This window comes from Chiloscyllium punctatum, chromosome 37 (genome assembly GCF_047496795.1).
Source record: "Chiloscyllium punctatum isolate Juve2018m chromosome 37, sChiPun1.3, whole genome shotgun sequence".
In the NCBI taxonomy this organism is placed as follows: Eukaryota; Metazoa; Chordata; class Chondrichthyes; order Orectolobiformes; family Hemiscylliidae; genus Chiloscyllium; species Chiloscyllium punctatum.
The window spans coordinates 379,412-401,381 of NC_092775.1; the positions used below are offsets into that span (position 1 = coordinate 379,412).

The 21,970-nt window shown below is 42.7% G+C and overlaps 1 protein-coding gene across 3 annotated transcripts in view; it reads right to left on the bottom strand.

Annotated features, from left to right (window-relative positions):
- Positions 1-21,970, bottom strand: part of fer1l4 (fer-1 like family member 4) — a 356,632-nt gene that overhangs the window by 166,291 nt on the left and 168,371 nt on the right. For all 3 annotated transcript variants that reach the window (XM_072556056.1, XM_072556055.1, XM_072556057.1), the window contains 4 exons: positions 11,894-12,028; positions 11,167-11,340; positions 1,086-1,199; positions 1-162 (listed from right to left, as the gene is read on the bottom strand). In XM_072556056.1, coding sequence (XP_072412157.1) covers positions 1-162; positions 1,086-1,199; positions 11,167-11,340; positions 11,894-12,028 — 585 coding nt within the window. The remainder of the gene's footprint in view (positions 163-1,085; positions 1,200-11,166; positions 11,341-11,893; positions 12,029-21,970) is intronic.

Genomic DNA, 21,970 nt, shown 5'->3' on the forward strand with positions numbered 1-21,970 from the left:
CACTTCAAAATACTTCACAAGTTCATCAAAGTTAGGATTCTCCTTGTAACTTGTAATGATTTCAGACTCGACTTTCTGACCTGCACATTCTATTGTCACCTGTGGTTGCTCCACTTCAAAAAGATTTATACGTTTCAGTTCCCTGAGACCCCAGAACAGAACCTAGAAAAATAAAATCCATTTAATGGCCATGTACATGAGAAGGTTCAAAGTGTGCCGGTGAACATTGAGTCTGTGGCAGAGCTGTGAGAGATAGCTGCTGGAACACATTCAGGTCGGCATTGTTCTGCAGCTTTTCTCGGTCCATGGTCAGTGAAGATAGTTTTTTTTACACCAGGTTCAAACAACATTTTGACAGCACTTGTTCTCTGTTTATGAAACCCAGTAGCTATATTCTTTGCTAACTACTCTCTTAGTATATCTTCTCATCATCAAAGATCTCTGCACAAGAACTCCTGGATCCTGAGTCCCAGTACACAAAACTGTGTCATTTTGTCTACATTGCCTCTTCCTTTTCCTTCTTCAAAAATACATCACCTCATCTTTCTCTATTAAATTTTATCTGTCATTGGTCTGCCCATTCTGATAGCTTCCATTGGTACTGTTGCAGTCGATTTCTATCACCCTCTCTGTTTGTCACTTCTCCAAGTTTGGAATCATCAGCAAATTTTGTAACACAAACAATAATTGTTGGAAGAACTCAACTGTCTGGCAGCATCTGTGAAGAGAAAGCACAGTTAACATTTCAGTTCAGTGACCGTTCTTCAGAACTGGACCCAAAGTATTTTCTCCCCACTAGATGCCGCCAGACCTGCTGAGGATTTTCCAGAAATCTCTATTTGTGTTTCTGATTTCCAGCAACTGCAGTTTTGTTCATCAAATATTGTTATTTGACTTTGCATTCCATTTGTCAAGTCTTTATAATTATCACTACACTGACATTGAGGCGCATCACTGTCAGCATTCTCCAATCCTAAAAGTAACCATTTCCCACAACTCACTGGCTTCTGTCCCTTAAACCAACGTTGCTTCCAATTGGACAGCAACCTCGCATTAAAATGGCAACAAATTCAGAGCGGTTCTACCTCAATTCTGAACGTCTTGAGCTTTGGCCGAATTCCTGCAGGAATAATGAAATATTTCCTCTGTTCATCAAGATATTCCGGATCCTTAGATTCCACATCATCTGGGAGAGATGGCTGAAAAGAGAGTTGTGTCTTTAAGGTCAGAGCTGCATTCTCCCATTTCCTCACCTTCATTTTACCTTTATAAGTCCTCTGGGACTCACTTGTAAATTTTACCTTCCTCCATGAGGACATGGTGAAAATATTTTTTAAAGTCTTACATTGTATAACAACTTTCTCTACAACACAACATTCCAAAGCTCTTTACAGTCAATGAAATATTTTCAAAATGTAGTCACTATAGCAACATAGAAAATGTGGCAACCAATTTTCATGTACAATTTTTTAAATTGTTGTTGGGATATGAGCTTTACTGACTGGGCCAGTGTTTGGTGTCCATCCCTAATTACCCATCTTGAAGGTGGTAGTGAGCTGCCTTCTTGGACTGTTGCAGTCCACAATGCTGGTTGGGAAGTGGGGACTTACAGCAACACTGAAGGAATGGTGATTTGTTTCCAATTTAGGATGGTGAGTGGTTTGGAAGTGAATGTGCAGGAGGTGGTATTCCTATGAAACTGTTGCCTTTGACCAAGATGGTAGTGGTCATAGGATCCTTGGTGAGTTATTGCAATGCATCATGTAGGTAATGTAGAGATAGGTGTTAATAAAACCTACATCGGCGCCACCTCATGCTCCCATGAGGAGGTTGAACAGTTCATTAACTTCACCAATACATTCCATCCTGACCTTAAATTCATCTGGAACATCTCTGACACTTCCCTCCCCTTCCTAGACTTCTCCATCTCCATAAACAGTGACCGACTCAACAGTGACATCTTCTACAAACTCACTGACTCCCAGCATTACACCTCCTCCCACCATGCCTCCTGTAAAATTGCTATCCCGTATTCCCAATTCCTCCGCATCTGCTGCATCTGCTCTCAGGAGGACCAGTTCCACCACAGAACACAACAGATGGCCTCCTTCTTTAAAGACCACAATTCCCCTCCCACATGGTTGATGATGCCCTCCAGTGCATCTCATCCATTTCTCGCACCTCCGCCCTTGAACCCCACCCCTCCATCCGCAACAAGGACAGATCCACCGGTCCTCACCTTCTACCCCATCAACCTCCATATACATCACATCATCCTCTGCCATCTACAAACGGACCCCACCACCAGAGATATATTTTCCTCCCCACCCCTATCCACTTTCCGTAAAAAACATTCCCTCCACGACTCCCTTGTCAGGTTCACGCCCCCCCCCCCACCAGCCACCCTTCCCTCCCGGCACCTTTTGCCACCACAGGAATTGCAAAACCTGCGCCCCTCACCTCGGTCCAAGGCCCCAAAGGAGCCTTCCACAGCCATCAAAGTTTCACCTGCACACATGTCATTTACTGTATCCGTTGCTCTGGATGCGGTCTCCTCTACATTGGAGAGGCAGGACGCCTACTTGCAGACCGCTTTAGAGAACATCTCCAGGACACCCACACTAACCAACCACACCGCCCCATAGACGAATACTTCAACTCCCCCTCCCACTCCGCCAAGGACATGCCGGTCCTGGGCCTCCTCCATCGCCATTCCCTAACCACCTGATATCTGGAGGAAGAACGCCTCATCTTCTGCTTCGAGACCCTCCAACCCCATGGCACCAATTTCCTCATTTCCCCTCACCCCACCTTATCCCAGATCCAACCTTCTAACTTGCACTGCCCTCCTACCTGTCCATCTTCCTTCCTAATTATCCACTCTACCCTCCCCTCTGACCTATCCCATTACCCCCACTTCTATTTACTTATCACACTCTCAGCCACCTTCCCCCTAGCCCCACCCCCCTCCCATTACACCACCACCTCCTCGGCTCACAGCCTCATTCCTGATGAAGGTCTTTGGCTCTCCTGCTCCTCAGATGTCTAACCTGTTGTGTCCTTCCAACACCACATTCTTGACGCTTAACTTAATTCTGTAAGTTTGAAAACACTCGTAGATAAAGAAGAGAGTGGTCCTCAGGGAAGAGTACTAAACTGGGCCAAAGCCAATTATATCAAAATTAGCAGGAGCTCGGAAATGTGGATTGGACACAGCTATTTGAAGGGAAGTCCACATTTGAGATGTTGGAGGCTTTCAAAGATAGGTTAATGGTAGTGCAGGATAGGCAAGTCCCGTTGAAGGCAAAGGATAGGAAGGGCAAGATTTGTGAACCATTGGGGCGGTGTGGCAGAAATTGTATGACGAGCCAAGAGAAAAAGGGAAGTGTACATAAGGTCTAGGCAGCTAAGAGCAGAATGGGCCCTGGAGGAATATTGGAAGAGTAGGACAAGTCTTAAACAAGGAATCAAGTGGCGCAAAGGGGTCATGAAATAGTTTTAGTGAGCAGAATTAAGGAGAATCCCAAAGCATTTTATTCTTCTATAAGAAGCAAGCAGGTAACTAGTGAAAGGATTGGTCCACTAAAAGATAATGAAGTAAGGCTGTGTGCCGAACCTGAGAGAATGGGTGAGATTCTGAATGATTACTTTGCATCAGTGTTCACTGAGGAGAGTAACATAATGAATCTTGAGATTAGAGAGAGAAATTTGATTAATCTGGATCACGGTGGCATAAGTAGGGAAGATGTGTTGGGTAGGCTAGAGGTTATTAAGGTGGATAAATCCCCAGGACCGGATGGGATCTATCCCAGGTTGCTGAGAGAGGCGAGAGAGAAACTGGCTGGGGTCCTGACAGATATCTTTGTGGCATCATTAAATACAGGTGAGGTGCCGGAGGACTGGAGGGTAGCTTATGTTGTCCCCCTGCGCAAGAAGGGTAGTGGATAACTACAGATCAGTGAGCCTGACGTCAGTGCTGGCGAAGTTGCTGGAGAGGGTACTGAGGGATAGGATCAATTTATATTTAGAAAAGAATGAACTTATCAGTGATAGGCAACATGGTTTTGTGCGGGGGAGATCGTGCCTTATCAACTTAATAGAATTCTTCAAGGAAGTGACCAAGTTGTTAGACGTCATATACATGGACTTTAGTAAGGTGTTTGATAAGGTTCCCCATTGTAGACTAATGGAGAAAGTGAAGTCACATGGTGTGTAGGGTGTTCTAGCTAGGTGGATAAAGAACTGGTTGAGCAACAGGAGACAGAGTAGTAGTTGAAGGGAGTTTCTCGAAATGGAGAAAGGTGACCAGTGGTGTTCCACAGGGGTCAGTGTTGGCTCCACTGTTGTTTGTAATATACATAAATGATCTAGAAGAGGGCATTGTTGGTATGATCAGCAAGTTTGCAGATGACACAAAGATTGGTGGAGTAGCAGAAAGCATAAGGGGCTGTCAGAGAATACAGGAGGATATAGATAGACTGGAGAGTTAGGCAGAAAATTGGCAGGTGGCTTTCAATCCAGACCAATGTGAGGTGATGCATTTAGGCAAGTCTAATTCTAGAGCGGATTAAACAATGAATGGAAAAGCCTTGGGAAAAGTTGATGGGCAGAGAGATCTGGGAGTGCAGGTCCATTGTACCCTGAAGGTTGCTGCACAGGTGGATAGAGTGGTCAAGAAGGCATATACTTGCCTTCATTGGACGGGGTATTAAGTATAGGAGCTGGCAAGTCATGTTAAAATTGTACAAGACATTGGTTCTAGATTAGAGTGGTGCTGGAAAAGCCCTATTCCTGATGAAGGGCTTTTGCCTGAAATGTCAATTTTCCTGCTCCTCGGATGCTGCCTGAACTGCTGTGCTTTTCCAGCACCACTCTAATCTAGAATCTGGTTTCCAACATCTGCTGTCCTTGTTTTTACCAAGACATTGGTTCAGCCGCATTTAGAACATTGTGTACAGTTCTGGTCGCCACATTACCAAAAGTATGTGGACACTTTGGAGAAGGTGCAGAGAAGGTTTTCGAGGATGTTGCCTGATATGGAAGGTACTAGCTATGAAGAAAGGTTGAGTAGGTTAGATTTATTTTCATTAATAAAAAAGAGATTGAGGGGGGACCTGATTGAGGTTTACAAAATCATGAAGGGTATAGACAGGGTGGATAGAGACAAGCTTTTTCTCAGGGTGAAGGATTCAATAACGAGAGGTCATGCTTTCAAAGTGAGAGGTGGAAAGTTTAAGGGGGATACACACGGCAAGTACTTCACACAGAGGGTGGTGGGCATTTGGAATGCATTGCCAGCAGAGGTGGTAGAGGCAGGCACGGTAGGTTCATTTAAGATGCGTCTGGACGGATGCATGAGTACGTGTGGAGCAGAAGGATACAAATGCTTAGGAATTGACTGACAGGTTTAGACAATACATTTGGATCGGCTCAGGCTTGATGGGCCTGTTCCTGGGCTGTAAATTTTCTTTGTTCTTTGTTCTTTAATAAAAGAGGCTGTCTTGTTCTGGATTGTATATATTTTCTTGAGTGCTCTTCGATCTGCACCCATCCAGGCTAGTGGGGAATATTCCATCACACTGCTGATGCAATACAAGCCTTAACACAGTTGGTGATTTGATACATTATGCAAAGAAATACATTTATAACAATCATGTCAAAATAAGCGGGTTGTGAGTTCATGGAATGCCCTGCCAGTATCAGTGGTGGACTCTCCCTCTTTATGGTCATTCAAGCGGGCATTGGATAAGCATATGGAGATTATTGGGCTAGTGTCGGTTAGGTAGACTTCGGTCGGCGCAACATCGAGGGCTGAAGGGCCTGTACTGCGCTGTATTTTTCTATGTTCTATGTTCTAAGGCACGAGTAGCTATGTATATTTCACTGAGCACATCGGCTATGGTGGAATTTGAATTCATATCCCCGCAGCATGTTTGAGCATTACTAGTACATTGCCACTAACCCACCATCTCTCATGATTTAAATTAACACATTCCAATTTGTATTCTGAAAACCAACAAGTCCTGAAATTCAGAACAACCTCAATCTTGAGGCTGCCAGATTTCAGACAGTGAATCCATACAACTACATAGAGCATTGGCTAGCCCACACTGAAAGCAGGCTTTCTGCAGCCTGCTGGTGGTGACATAAGAGTGGGCAGGCAGATGGAATTAGGCTGGAGGCTGCATGTCAACATTCCTGGTAGCAGGAAAACTGGAAGCAATAGAGTCAGTGGCAGAAACTTCACCTGCTAGTTGGAAGGAAGCTCACTGATTTGTGTAATTTTTCATTTACATATAATCTAATGCAATTTGATGCAGTTTATTCCTGTCTTTGCAGTTTAGTAACATTCACAAGTGTCTTTTATATTTTCAGCAACCACATCCCATTGAAAATTGTGGCTGCCGTGACGACCCTTCCTTTGGATCATCAGATGACTGAATCACAGGCACTGCATTGATCAGAAATGTTGTCTCCATGTCAAAACTTGTGAAGCTAACATTCTGAGGGGCAGAACATCAAGCAGGAAATTCAGAACCAGAAGAGCTAGATCTGAAATTTAAAGGTGGCAGTGCACAACTGAAATGGTGATCAGCCATCCCTTAAACTGGCAAGAACTTGAGTGCAAATGAAAAGAATGTTGCCTACAAGGATTAGTAGAGCTAGTGAACATAAAAACATACAAATTAGATGAGCAGGACATTTGACCCCTCATGTCGGTTCTGTCATTCAATAAGATCATGAATGATCTGATCTGCAAGGCACAATTAATACCTGACAGTTTTCCACACCAGAGGTCCCACATTCACAGTCTGACTGACAGCATTTCCACAACTAGTAACGGGTGATGAATCTGTTGTTAATTTTAAATGTGCGATAGTTAAAGTTTTGTTAAGCAAAGGTGTTAAGAGATATGGGATAAAGCTAGGTATATATAGTTAGGCCACAAATCAGTCGTGATCTCATTTTTCCTGAAGTATTGGAAGCCAAGGGATGACCTTATAGGACCATGGATAGGGTGGATAGCCAAGGCCTTTTTCCTATGCTGGGGGAGTCCAAAACTAGAGGAACTAGGTTTAAGGTGTGAGGGGAAAAGATTTAAAAGGGACCTGAGGGGTAACTTTTTCACACAGAGGGTGGTGTGTGTAAGGATGAGTTGCCAGAGGAAGTGGTGAAGGTGAGTACAATTACAACATTTAAAAGACATCTGAATGGGTATATGAATATGAAGTGTTTAGAGTTATACGGGCCAAATGTTGGCAAATGGGACTAGGTCAGATTGGAATGTGTGGTCAGTGTGGATGTTGGAATGAAGAGTCTGTTTCTGTGCTGTATGACTCTATGACTCTATAACAGGCTCGACTGACTGAATGGCCTATTCCTGTTCCTATGTTCCACATGTCAGAACTGTGATGGAATACCTTTCATTTGCCTGGATCTCAAGAAATATGACACCATCCAGGACAAAGCAGCCCACTTGACTGGCACCACATTTACAAACCTCCAGTCTCTTCACCATTATCACTCAGTAGCTGTAGTGTCTATCATCTACAAAATGCATTGCAGAAATTCACCAACGATTCTGCGGCAGCACTCCCACCTCGAAGGACTAAGGCAGCAGATACATGGGAACTTTGCCACCTGCAAGTTCCGTACCAGGCCACTCACCTTCTTGAGTTGGAAATAAATCAGTGTTCCTGGGTCACAATCTTGGAGTTCCCTCTCTAAGAGCATTGTTAATCCATCTACAGCACTTGGACTGCAGCAGTTCAAAACGTTCAACAATCTTGTCAAGGTGTTGGCCAATAAATGATGGCCCAGTTAGCAATGCCCAGGTCCCTCAATTGAATTTATGACTACTATATATTTCTTAACAATCTCCTATCCGTGCTAGTAATTTACCCTTTACACTCTGATCTTTTATTTTCACATATCATCTTGGATGTGGAACACTATTAGATTACTCCTGAAAATTTAGTTACAGTACATCCATTGGTGCCACTTGTCCTCATGTTACAAGCACATTTTACTTGTTCAACAAACATCAATTGATTGGTTAAACATGATTTCCCTTTCACAAAACTATGTTGACTCTTATTAATTACCTTAATTTTTTTTCTAAATGTCTGCTATAATGTATTTAATAATAATTCCTTATAATTGGTGTTAGTGGCCTGTAATTTTCTGCTTTCTGTCCTACTCTTTTTGAATTGAGGAGTTACATTTGTTGCTTTCCAATCTAATGGAATCTTCCTCAAATCTAAGGAATTTTGGCAATTTAAAACCAATAGTTTCCCTATAATAGATGTGAGACTCACTGGTCTAGAATTCCCTGGTCTATTTCTACCATCCCTCTTGAAAAGACATTAGGTGTCCTCCAGTGCTCTGGCACCCCACCCCGTGGCCAGAGAAGGATTAAAAATTTGGGCCAGGAAAGATATTACTGCTAAAGAGGGAGTGCAGTAAAAGTTCACAGACTTATTCTCAGAAGACGATAGATGAGGGCAAAGTGGTAAATGTTGTCTACTTGGACAAGGTTCCGCAATATCGACCAATCAGAAAAGTTAAATCACATGGGATTCAGAGAGAGTTTGCCAAATGGACGCAAAATTGGCTTGACAGTAGGAGATAGAAGGTGGTGGTGGAGGGATGTTTTTTGGAATGGAGGCCTGTAACAAGTGATGTTCTGCATGGATTGGTGATGGATGACTGTTGTCTGTCATTTATATAAATGACTTGGATGAGAAGTTAGGAAACATGGGTTGTAAGTTTGCGGATAACAGCAAAATTGGTTAAAAATCACACAACACCAGGTTATAGTCCAACAGATTTAATTGGAAGCACACTAGCTTTCGGAGCGACGCTCCACACAATCACCTAATGAAGGAGCGTCGCTCCGAAAGCTAGTGTGCTTCCAATTAAACCTGTTGGACTATAATTTGGTGTTGTGTGATTTTTAACTTTGTACACCCCAGTCCAACACTGGCATCTCCAAATCAGAGCAAAATTGGTGGTATACTGGACAATGAAGAAGGTTATCTAAGATTGCAAAAGGATCTTGATCAATTGGGCCAATGGGCTGAGAAGTTGCAGATAGAGTTTAATTTGGGTAAATGCGAAATGTTGCATTTTGGTAAGACAAATAATGGCAGGACTTATACAGGTCATGTTAGGGCCGTAGGTATTGTTGTTGAACAGAAAGACCTAGGGATTCAGGTACATAGTTCTTTGAAAGTTGCATCATCGGTAATAAAGAAGACATTTGGCACACTTGCATTCATTGCTCAGGCAATTGAGTATAGGATTGGGCATGTCATGTTGCAGTTGTACAGGACATTTAGAGTATTGTGTACAGTTCTGGTTGTCCTGCTTTAAAAAGGATATTACTAAATTGGAGAGATTGCAGAAAAGATTTACCAGGATGTTGCCAGAACTGGAGGGTTAGAATTATAAGGATAGGTTGGATAGGCTGGGATTTGTTTTTACTGTAATATAGGAGGTTGAAGGGTGATCTTATATAAGAACAAACAAAGAATAAAGAAAATTTACAGCCCAGGAACAGGTCCTTCAGCCCTTCAAGCCTGAGACAATCCAAATTTACTGTCTAAACCTGTTGGTCAATTCCGAAGCATTTGTATCCCTCTGCTCCACACGTACTCATGCATCTGTCCAGACGCATCTTAAATGAACCTACCGTGCCTGCCTTTACCACCTTTGCTGGCAATGCGTTCCAAACGCCCACCACCCTCTGTGTGAAGTACTTGCTGTGTGTATCCCCCTTAAACTTTCCACCTCTCACCTTGAAACCATGACCTCTCGTTATTGAATCCTTCACCCTGGGAAAAAGCTTGTCTCGATCCACCCTGTCTATACCCTTCATGATTTTGTAAACCTCAATCAGGCCCCCCCTCAATCTCCTTTTTGCTAGTGAAAATAAACCTAACCTACTCAACCTCTCTTCATAGCTAGCACCTTCCATACCAGGCAACATCCTCGAAAACCTTCTCTGCACACTCTCCAAGGTGTTCACATCCTTTTGGTAATGTGGCGACCAGAACTGTACACAGTATTCTAAATGCGACTGAACCAATGTCTTGTACAATTTTAACATGACTTGCCAGCTCTTATACTCAATATCCTGTCCAATGAAGGCAAGCATTATAGATTTATAAAATCATGAGGAGCATAGCTAAAGTGAATAGCAAGGGTTTTTTTTCCCCTAGGGTAGGGGAGTTCAAAAGTAGAGGACATATTTTTTAAGTGAGAGGAGAAAGATTTAAAAGAGATTTGAGGGGCATTTTTCTTTCACACAGAGGGTGGTTCATGTATGGAATGAACTGCCAAAGGAAGTGGCAGATGGAGGTACAGTTGCGACATTTAAAAGACATTTGGACAGGTACATGAATAGGAAAGGTTTAGTGGGATAAGGGCCAAACACAGGCAAATGGGACTAATTCACTTTGAGAAACTTGGTCTGCATGGACAAGTTGCATTCAAGGGCCTGTTTCCATATTGTATGACTGTAGAGGGTTGTAAACATTTGGAATAATCAATCATGGATGCTGTGATGGTTAATGTTCGAGTATGTTTATGGTAGAGAGTGCCAGATTTCTGACTACCAGGAGCATGCAGGGTTCTGGGGATGGGGTGGTTAAAAGGCCTTAAATGATTGTATTGAATAGCTGGTATGATTATATTGAATGGCTGGTCAGGTGCCTATGTGCCATGCCACAGGGCCATGTTGTGGGCTACGGGCTTAGTGCAGGAAAGTGGGACTAGTGTCGATAGTAGAATATATTTGACAGTACAGATTCGATGAGCTGAAGATGCTGCGTGATTCTATGAACAGACCTGTGAGAAAAGTTACTGCCCATGAAATAAAAGAGACAGGAGCAATGTAGCTAGAAGGACTATATGGCCTACTCTTGCTCCTACCCCTTATGTTCTTAGGTAAATAACAACATTGTCACAGTCAAACAATCCGTGGTGGGAATAGGATTGAAGATACTCTGCAAGCGTTTCAGCAGAATGACTGTTAGAGGCAGGGGTTGGCCCTGCTTGGTGCATGCGCCCATATGGATAATCAGCATCTACAAACTCAACAGTATCTACAAGACATTTGCTGTGAAATAAAGTTAACAATCTGAGAATGTGTGTGATTCTTACCTCTCCATAGCCACTGTAATCCAATTCTATCAGTTCAAAAGCTGCTAGCAGTTCACCACCCATTGTCTGGCCTCTGTAAATGTCATGAAACTTTAATGGAGGTCTCACATAACTTTCACCTTGCAGCTTAACGCTGGGAGCTGCGAAAGCTCGTCCTAGGAACTCTGGACTTCCCTATGTTTATGACAAAAGACAGTATTACACATTGAATCATTCCAAATGCCATCATTTAAATATCTTATGGTGCAGCACACTGCTGCACATTCAAAATGCAACATTGCACAATAGGTAGACTTTCATTGTCCAGTTCACATTCCAGTAGCAGTCACTTTAAAATCAAATGAAGCTCAGAGAACCCATAACTAAAGTTACATTGACTAGCATTTGCAGAATCCTCCCCACCTGTGCTGTACCCCAATGTTTTACACAAACAGACCAGTTCCCATCAATGTTGCACCCCAGTGTCATGCAGTGACCGACCTATCCCCACCAGTACTGTACCCTGTTGTATAGGTAAAAACCTGTCCCCACTATTATTGATTTGCAGTTTGTAGTGCTCTCTGCAACATCAATAATTGTACAGCAGTACAATGTCTATTCTCATGCAGCAGGGTTGTATTTGCGGTTCTGGTTGATAGTTTAATTGCCATGTAGCGGTATTACTCTTTTACCCTACTGACAATTCTGCTATTATTCATTTCTGAAACTGCATTAGGCTAAAACTCACCAAACTGTCATAGTCAAAGATATTGATGATGATAATGGGTGGATCCTTTTTCAGTTCATCCTTACTTCCCTCTATCAGGATTTGATCGAACAGCAACATCTCAGACCACAATGGGGAAAGTGTTTCTTCCAGATACTGTGAAATAATTAAAGAGGGAGAGTTAAATTTTCTTCAAGTTCTCAATTTGAATGTCTGTGTAATATATGGAAACAGCAAGACTCTCATGATGCTCATGGGGAAGCTACAAGACTATTTGCAGCATATGCACAAAATCATATCTAAGTTCTGCCATCTTGTGAGATCAAATTGTGAATGGTGGTGGACAATTTAACAACTCACTGCAGGAGAAGATTCCATGAATATTCTCATTAATACAGGAGCCCATCACAACAAAAACAAAGCTCAAGTATTTTCAATCACCTGTTCTAGTACAGCAACAATATTAGTATCTACTCAACAATATGGAAAATTGCCTAAGTATATCCTGTCACAAAACAGACAAATTTCAATGCAGCTATTTGCCTCTTTCATCTGTCTATTCTAACCCATTAGAAAAGTAATGGAAAGGATTGTCAGCAGTGCCATAGGCACCATTTCCTCCACAGTAACCTATTGCTATGGCACAGAGACATATAGCTGAATTAAATCAGCGTTTCTACCCCTGTGTTCACAATACAGTAAAATTAAAATCTTCAAAGACTCTGAAAATTGAATGCTATTTAGATTAGATTACTTACAGTGTTGAAACAGGCCCTTTGGTCCAACAAGTCCACAACGACTCACCGAAGCGCAACCTACCCAGATCCATTCCCCTACATTTACCCCTGCACCTAACACTACGGGCAATTTAGCATGGCCAAATCACCTAACCTGCACTTTTTTGGACTGTGGGAGGAAACCGGAGCACCCAGAGGAAACCCACGCAGACACGGGGAGAATGTGCAAACTCCACACAGAGAGTCGCCTGAGGCAGGAGTTGAACCCGGGTCTCGGGCGCTGTGAGGCAGCAGTGCTAATCACTGTGCCATAATGGTCAAAACCAGACTTTTTTGAATAGCCAGTCCTAAACTTTGTGAATGATTAATTCTTAACACCTGTTTGTAGCTTCATGTTGATTGAGTTAATCAAATTGGAAAGGATAGCTATGATAACAAATTCATAGAATGTATTCAGCATAGTTTCCTACAGCAATATGTCAAAGCTAACCAGGGAGCAGGCTATCTTGGATCTGGTAATGGGTAATGAAGCAAATTTAATAAATGATCTCAGAATAAAAGATTCCCTAGGAAGTAGCAATCATAACATAATTGAATTTAATATTCATTGCAAGAATGAGAAACTTGGGTCAAAAACAACTGTTTAACTTAAATAAGGGGAAAAACAATGACGTGAGGACACAGTTAGCTTAAGTGAACTGGACAGGTGGATTAGCAGGAATGACAGGGAGCAGCAGTGGTAGACGCTTAAGGAGGTAATTCATAAAATAAAATAAAAATAATGAAAAAACAATGAGGGCTCTAACACTATTCACTGGCAGTCAGCTCCTAATCCAATTGTAGCCTTGGACTAAACATGGAAGTGGGTAGCTTTCCTTGACATCAAGGGCCACATTTAACTGAGTCTGGCATCCAGGTACACTCAAAAAACTGGATTCAATTGAGTTAATTGATTATTCAAGTGACTAGGGGGATATTATAGGGGCAGAGATGGGACTGGAGGAGGGAGGAGCTGTAAGACTGAGAAGTTAAAAAAGAATGGTGTCTTGATTTCTTTCTCACCAACTGGCATGGATCCAAAAAGCAATATTGTAGACACCTACACTTAATGGACTGCAACCGTTCAAGAAGGCAGCTCTTCACCACCTTTTCCAGTGTAATTAATGATGGGTAAGAAATGCTGTTCCAGCCAGCAATGCCCAAATTCTATGAATGAGGAAAAGATAATCAAGAACCAAGCAATTTGGTGGCACATTTCTACAGGATGAATTTGCCTGCAGTGACTACAAAATTGGGATCTGTGAAATGGAAAATTGTAAACACATGAAACAGAAAAATCCATGAACAATCATGCTGGGGAAAATACTGCCACATACATTTTAATGCCTTACCTTTTCATAACATGAACTGTTTTGTTTGTTTAAGAATCTCCAAAGCACTGAAAGCTTTCATAAATATTCCATTTTTATATTTCTGTACTTTTGATTGAGGACTGAAAGTGGAAAAGGACTGTTTAAAAAGCCAGGAATTGTGGAAGGGATTGATGCATTTTTGAAAGAGCCGCAAAACTTATTGTAAGTACTGTTTAGACTATTGTTTGCTCAAACAGTGGGGACATTGTGATTGGCTCCCAACCTCTTCAGAGGTAGAAGAGACTGTGCAAGAAGGTCAGATTGGACCTGAATTGGAAGGGGACTAATATACCAGCAGGGAGATTTGCTCGAGCTGCTTGGGATGATTTAAACTAGTAAGGTGGAGCAGTAGTACCCAGGAAAACAGTAAGGAAAGAGATCAATCTGACACTGGTACAGTTGGAAAAAGGAGCGAGTCAAACAGTCAGGGCAGGCAGGAACAAAGCAGAGAACAAGATAGGACTGATAAATTAAACTTTATTTCAATGCAAGAAGCCTAACAGGGAAGGCAGATGAACCCAGGGCATGGTTAGGAATATGGGATTGGGATATCATAGCAAGTACAGAGATATGGCTCAGGGATGAACAGGACTGGCAGCTTAATGTTCCAGTATACAAATGATATAGGAAGGATAGAAAGGAGGGGCAAGAAAGGAGTTGGAGTGGCAATTTTGATAAAGGATAGCATTACAGCTGTACTTAGGGAGGATATCCCTGGCAATACATCCAGGGAAGTTATTTCAGTGGAACTGAGAAATACGAAAGGGATGATCACCTCATTGGGATTGTATTATAGACCCAATAGTCAGTAGGAAATTGAGAAACAAATTTGTAAGGAGATCTCAGTTCTCTGTAAGAATAATAGGATGGCTACGGTAGACGATTTTAACTTTCCAAACATAAACTGGGATTGCCATAGTGTTTAGATGGGGAGGAATTTGTTAAGCTTGTACAAGAAGATTTTCTGATTCAGTTTGAGGATGTACCTACTAGAGAAGGTGCAAAACTCAACCTACTTTTGCGAAATAAGGCAGGGCAGGTTACTGAGGTGTCAGTGGGGGAGCACTTTGGGGCCAGTGACTAAAATTCTATTAGTTTTAAAATTGTAATGGAAAAGGATACACTGGATCTATAAGTTGAAGTTCTAAATTGGAGGAAGGCCAATTTTGACAGTATTAGGCAAGAACCTTCAAAAGATGATTGAGGGCAGATATTTGCAGGTAAAGGGACAGCTAGAAAATGGGAAGCCTTGAAAACTGAGATAATGAGAGTCCAGAGACAGTATATTCCTATTAGGGTGAAAGGCAAGTCAGGCAGGTGTAGGGAATGCTGGATGACTTGAGAAATTGAAGTTTTGGTTTAAGATAAAGAAGGAAGCAAATATCAGGTATAGATAACAGAGATAGAGTAAATCCTTAGAAGGGCAAAAAAGTTGATAAATCCCATGACCTGATCTGGCATACCCTAGAACTCTGTGGGAAACTAGGGAAGTGATTGCTGGGCCCTTTGCTGAGATATTTGTATCATCGATAGTCACAGGTGAGGTGCTGGAAGACTGGACATTAGCAAGTGTGCTGCCACTATTTAAGAAAGGTGGTAAGGAAAAGCCAGGGACCTATAGACTGGTGACCCTGACATCGGTGGTGGGCAACTTGTTGGAGGGAATCCTGAGGGACAGGATTTATATGTATTTGGAGAGGCAAGGATTGATTTATATGAATTTGGAAAAGCCAGGATTGTGCGTGGGAAATCACGCCTCATGTACTTTATTGAGTTTTTTGAAGAAGTAACAAAGAGGATTGATGAGGGCAGAGGGGTGGATGTGATTGATATAGATTTCAGTAAGTCATTTGACAAGGTTCTCCTGGTAGACTGGTTTGCAAAGTTAGATCTCATGGAATACAGGGAGAACTAGCCATTTGGATACAGAACTGGCTCAAAGGTAGAAGACAGAGGGTGGCGGTGGAGGGTTGTTTTTTAGAATGGAGGCCTGTGACTAGTGGTGTGCCACAAAGATCGGTGCTGGGTCCACTGCTTTTCATCATTTATAAAAATGATTGGATGTGAACATAGGAGTTATAGTTAGTAACTTTGCAGATGACACCAAAATTGGAGATGTAGTGGACAGCGAAGAAGGTTATCACAGATTACAATGGGAACTTGATCAGGTGGGCAAATGGGCTGACGAGTGGCAGATGGAGTTTAATTTAGACAAATGCAAAGTGCTGCATTTTTGAAAAACAAATTAGAGCAGGACTTACACACATAATGGTAAGGTCCTGGGGAGTGTTGCTTAACAAAGAGACCTTGGAGTGCAGGTTCAATGTTCCTTGAAAATGGAGTTGCAGATAGATAGGATAGTGAAGAAGGCAGTTGGCATGCTTTCTTTTATTGGTCAGAGCATTGAATATAGGAGTTGGGAGGTCATTCTGTGGCATTGCTTAGGCCACTTTTGGAATACTGCGTACAATTCTGGTCTCCCTACCGGAAAGATTTTGTGAAATGTGAAAGGGTTCAGAAAAGATTTATAAGGATTTTGCCAGGGTTGGAGGATTTGAGCTACAGGGAGAGACTGAATAGTTTGGAGCTGTTTTCCCTGGAGCATCAGAGACTGAGGGGTGACCTTATAGAAGCTTATAAAGCCATGAGGGGCATGGAAAGGATAAATACATAAGGTCTTTTCCCTGAGTTGGGGAGTCCAGAACTAGAGGGCATAGGTTAAGAGTGAGAGGGGAAAAATTTAAAAGGGACCTAAAGGGCAACGTTTTCATGCACAGGGTGGTGCATGTATGGAATGAGCTGCCGGGGAAGTGGTGGAGGCTGGTACAATTACAACATTTAAAAGGCATCTGGATGGGTATATGAATAGGAAGGGTTTAGAGGGATATGGGCCAAGTGCTGGCAAATGGGACTAGATTAGGTTAGGATATCTGGTTGGCATGAACAAGTCGGACCAAAGGGTCTGTTTCCATGCTGTACATCTCTATGGTTTTATGACTAACTAAAGAGCTATGGGCGTCAATGATATAGAAGCCTTCAGACCTCTAGAAGTAGAGATGGTGTATTTTTCCCCGCAGCAAAAAATACCTGAATTAAGCCAATTTATCGTTCCTCACTAGTTGTTGTACGCTGTTGCTTTTAACTAATAAGTCAGAGATTTTATAACTAGTCACTCTGCACCTCCTGCAGATAAATGAAGAATACCTGGAGAAGGAAGGTCAAGCAGCAACAAGTTAAAGGGATTATCTCAGTGATTCCTTTAGAAGGAGCCATTGAACTAAATCATAGAATCTCTACAGTGCAGAAACACACCCTTCAGTCCAACAAGTCCACATTGACCCTCTGAAGAGTAGCTCATCCAGACCCATTCCCCTACCCTATTATCCTATATTTACCCCTGACCAATGCACCTAATCCACACATCCCTGAACACTATGGGCAATTTAGCACAGCCAGTTCACCTAACCTGCATATCTTTGGATTGTGGGAGGAAACCAGAGCACCCAGAGGAAACCAACGCAGACACAGGGAGAATGTGCAAACTCTACACTGACAGTCGCCCGAAGCCGAAATCGAACCATGGTCCCTGGCGCTGTGAGGCAGCAGTGCTGCCCAGTTTTCTCTCCATCCATAATATTAATGCTTTTGTGCCTATCTGTCTGTCTGTGTGTTTTGGGCCAGTTGGGAGTTTATAAGGGGTTAGAGTTTTAACTATATATTGAAGTTCATAACTGTTTACCTGGAGGTAGAATCTACTTATTTGCAATAAATAGTCATTCTTGTTAAGTACAGAAACCTGCCCATGTTTTCTGTTAACCTGGATCTGAAGGATAGTTAGATTAAGGAATTTTTGTGTACTCTAATAAAATCTTTAACTTTTGTGACAAATGTGGGAATAGCAGTGCTGGATTTCCAGTGTGCTATCCCAGTTAGGTTTGACATATACCACTGCTATACTTTCATGAGACTGATCTGGATTGCTCACTCTCTGTTAGGTTCAATGCCATTTAGTTAAACTTTGAAACAGTCGAGGCAAGATGACAAGCTGGATCTTCAAAACTCCTTAAGAGTGATAAGTGTAACAGGTAAATTGTTAGAGATTATCTGTAAGTTATGAAAGGTGATGAAGCAAAACTGAAACATATTCTATATAATTAGCAGCGATGGTGGCAATTAACTATGTCCACAAAAATGACCTTTGGAATACCTGCTACTTCGACAATAACATCATTTCTGTCGCAGGTCGCTGCATTGCTTAGTGAAGCTCAGAATAAGCAGGAAGAACATCATCTCATGTTCTGTCTGGGGACCCTGCAGCCTTCAGGACTCAAATTTGAGTTCAATAATTTTAGGCATGATGTGGAGATAAGACCATCAGATCATAAGAAAGAGGAGTGGAAATAAAGCCATTCAGCCCATTGAGTCCACTCCGCTATTTAATCATGGCTGATGGGCATTTCAACTCCACTTACCCGCACTCTTCCCATAGCCCTTAATTCCTTGTGAGATGCTGGTGTTGGACTGGGGTGGACAAAGTGAGAAGTCATATGACATCAGGTTATAGTTCAACAGGTTTATTTAAAATCACAAGCTTTCAGAGCATTGCTTCTTCATCAGGTGCAGTGACAAAGGAGCAGCATTCCAAAAGCTTGTGATTTTAAATAAACCTGTTGGACTATAACCTGGTGTGGTGTGACAAATAATTTTAGGGCCTGAGCATGTTCTCTCATGTTTTCATCCCAAAGCCTCACATCAGACATTGTCATCACACGGATTACTAGCACAAACAGTGTGGCTCTGGAAAAACACAATGGATCAGGCAACATCTGAGGAGCAGAAGAGTCGGCGTTTCGAGACTAAGCCCTTCATCAGGCTTATGCCCGAAACATCAACTTTTCTGCTCCTCAGATGCTGTCTGACCTGCTGTGTTTTCCAGCGTCACACTTTTTGACTCTGATCGCCAGCATCTGGAGTCCTCACTTTATCCCTGCTACCACAAACAACCCATTGTCAGCCATAATGGGCTGCATTAGCAGCTACTGAATCTCCCAGTCAAGAGTGTGTTGCTGGAAAAGCACAATAGGTCAGGCAGCATCCTAAGAGCAGGAGAATTGATTTTTGGGCCAGAGCCCTTCATTAGGAATCTCCCAGACTGGCCTTTACCCATTCCTTTATCTGCAAAATTGCTGTTCTTCCTCCTGGGCTCCACCGAGATAGATTTGGCAAATAGAATTAAGGAGAATCCAAAGGGTTTTTACAAATACATTAAGGACAAAAGGGTAACTAGGGAGAGAATACGGCCCCTCAAAGATCAGCAAGGTGGCCTTTATGTGGAGCCGCAGAAAATGGGGGAGATACTAAACGAGGATTTTACATCAGTATTTACTATGGAAAAGGACATGGAAGATATAGAATGTAGGGAAATAGATGGTGACATCTTGAAAAATGTCCATACTACAGAGGAGAAGTGCTAGATGTCTTGAAATACAAAAATTGGTAAATCTCCAGGACCTGATTAGGTGTACCCTAGAAGTCTGTGGGAAGCTAGGGAAGTGATTGCTGGGTCTCTTGCTGAGATATTTGTACCATCGATAGTCACAAGTAAGGTGCCGGAAGATTGGAGGTTGGTTAACATGGTGCCACTGTTTAAGAAGGGTGGTAAGGACAAGCCAGGGAACTATAGACCAGTGAGTCTGACATCGGTGGTGGGCAAGTTGTTGGAGGGAATCCTGAGGGACAGAATGTACATGTATTTGGAATGGCAAGGACTGATTTGTGCGTGGGAAATCATGTCTCACAAACTTGATTGAGTTTTTTGAAGATGTAACAAAGAGGATTGATGAGGGCAGAGCAGTAGATGTGATCTATATTGACTTCAGTAAGGCGTTTGACAAGGTTCCCCATGGGAGACTGGTTAGCAAGGTTAGATCTCATGGAATACAGGGTGAACTTGCCATTTGGATACAGAACTGGCTCAAAGGTAGAAGACAGAGGGTGGTGGTGGAGGGTTGTTTTTCAGAATGGAGGCCTGTGACCAGTGGAGTGCCACAAGGATCGGTGCTGAGTCCTCTAATTTTGTCATTTAAATAAATGATTTGGATGTGAGCATAAGAGATATAGCTCGTAAGTTTGCAGATGACACCAAAATTAGAGGTGTAGTGGACAGCGAAGAAGGTTACCTCAAGTTACAATAGGATCTTGATCAGATAGGTCAATGGGCTGAGAAGTTGCAGATGGAGTTTAATTCAGACAAATGCGAGGTGCTGCATTTTGGGAAAGCAAATCTTAGCAGGACCTATACACATAATGGTCAGGTCCTAGGGAGTGTTGCTTAACAAAGAGACCTTAGAATGCAGGTTCATTGCTCCTTGAAAGTGGAGTCGCAGGTGGATAGGATAGTGAAGAAGGCGCTTGGTATGCTTTCCCTTATTGGTCAGTGTATTGAGTACAGGAGTTTGGAGGTTATGTTGCTGTTATACAGGACATTGGTTAGGCCACTATTGGAATATTGCGTGCAATTCTGATCTCATTCCTATCGGAAAGATGTTGTGAAACTTGAAAGGGTTCAGAAAAGATTTACAAGGATGTTGCCAGGGTTGGAGGATTTGAGCTATAGGGAGAGGCTGAACAGGCTGGGGCTGTTTTCCCTGGAGCGTCGGAGGCTGAGGGGTGACCTTGTAGAGGTTTACAAAATTATGAGTGGTAATGGATAGGATAAACAGACTAAGTATTTTCCCTGGGGTGGGGGAGTCCAGACCTAGAGGGCATAGTTTTAGGGTGAGAGTGGAAAGATATAAAAGAAACCTAAGGGCAACTTTTTCACACAGAGAGTGGTACGTGTATGGAATGAGCTGCTAGAGGAAGTGGTGGAAGCTGGTACAATTGTAACATTTAAAAGGCATTTGGATGGGTATTATGAATAGGAAGGGTCTGGAGGGATATGGGCCGGGTGCTGGCAGGTGGGACTAGATTGGGTTGGGATATCTGATTGGCATGGACGGGTTGGACCAAAGGGTCTGTTTCCATGCTGTACATCTCTATGACACGATGCCTCTATGCTTCCACCTATTGTTTACCCTCCCCCTCCCCCCCATATCATATTCAGCACATATGCTAAATATTTTCCTAACTAAAATCAATACTGAAGAAGGGTCACTAGGCCTGAAAAATTAACTCTACTTTCTCTTCACAGAAGCTGCCAGATCAGCCAAGTTTCTCCAGAAATTTCTGTTTTTGTTCTTAATAATTTCTGTTTTTCAGTGGCAACAGCAACTCGAAGGGCGGGAGGTTGCCGGGAGAAGTGAGTCAATGATTTGTGCCTTTAAAAACTTACCACGAGCGCAGGAGTCCTCCATTTCTGTTTTTCAGTGGCAGCAGCAACTCAAAGGGCGGGAGCTTGCACCAGGGGCCTGCCAGGAGCGGTGAGTCACTGATTTGGGCTTTTAAATTTGAAGTCAGAGAGCAGAGGTGTCTGGAAAAGGAGGGACTTCTTATTTTTATTTCCGTCCTGTTATATAAGTCAGTGTCCTCTCAACCTGAGACTCTACCTTTGTAGGGCCTCCCACCCAACCACCTCCTCTAACCTTAAAGACCAGGGACATATCAGGTATATCTTCAGGAAGTGTACCCAACTCTTGCTCCTCCAAGACCGTGTTAGGGAACTGGAGCAGGAGCTGGATGAACTTCGGATCATTCGGGAGGCAGAGGCTGCGATAGATAGGAGTTACAGGGAAGTAGTTACTCCTAGACAAGAAGAAAGCTGAGTGACTGTTCGAAAGGGGAAAAAACAGTCAGTGGAGGGATCCCCTGTGGTCGTTCCCCTGAAAAACATGTATACCGTTTTGGATACTATTGAGGGGGACATCTTACCTAGGGCAAGCAGTGGGACCCAGATCTCTGGCACAGAGCCTGTGCCTGTTGCACAGAAGGGATGGAGGGAAAAGAGGAGA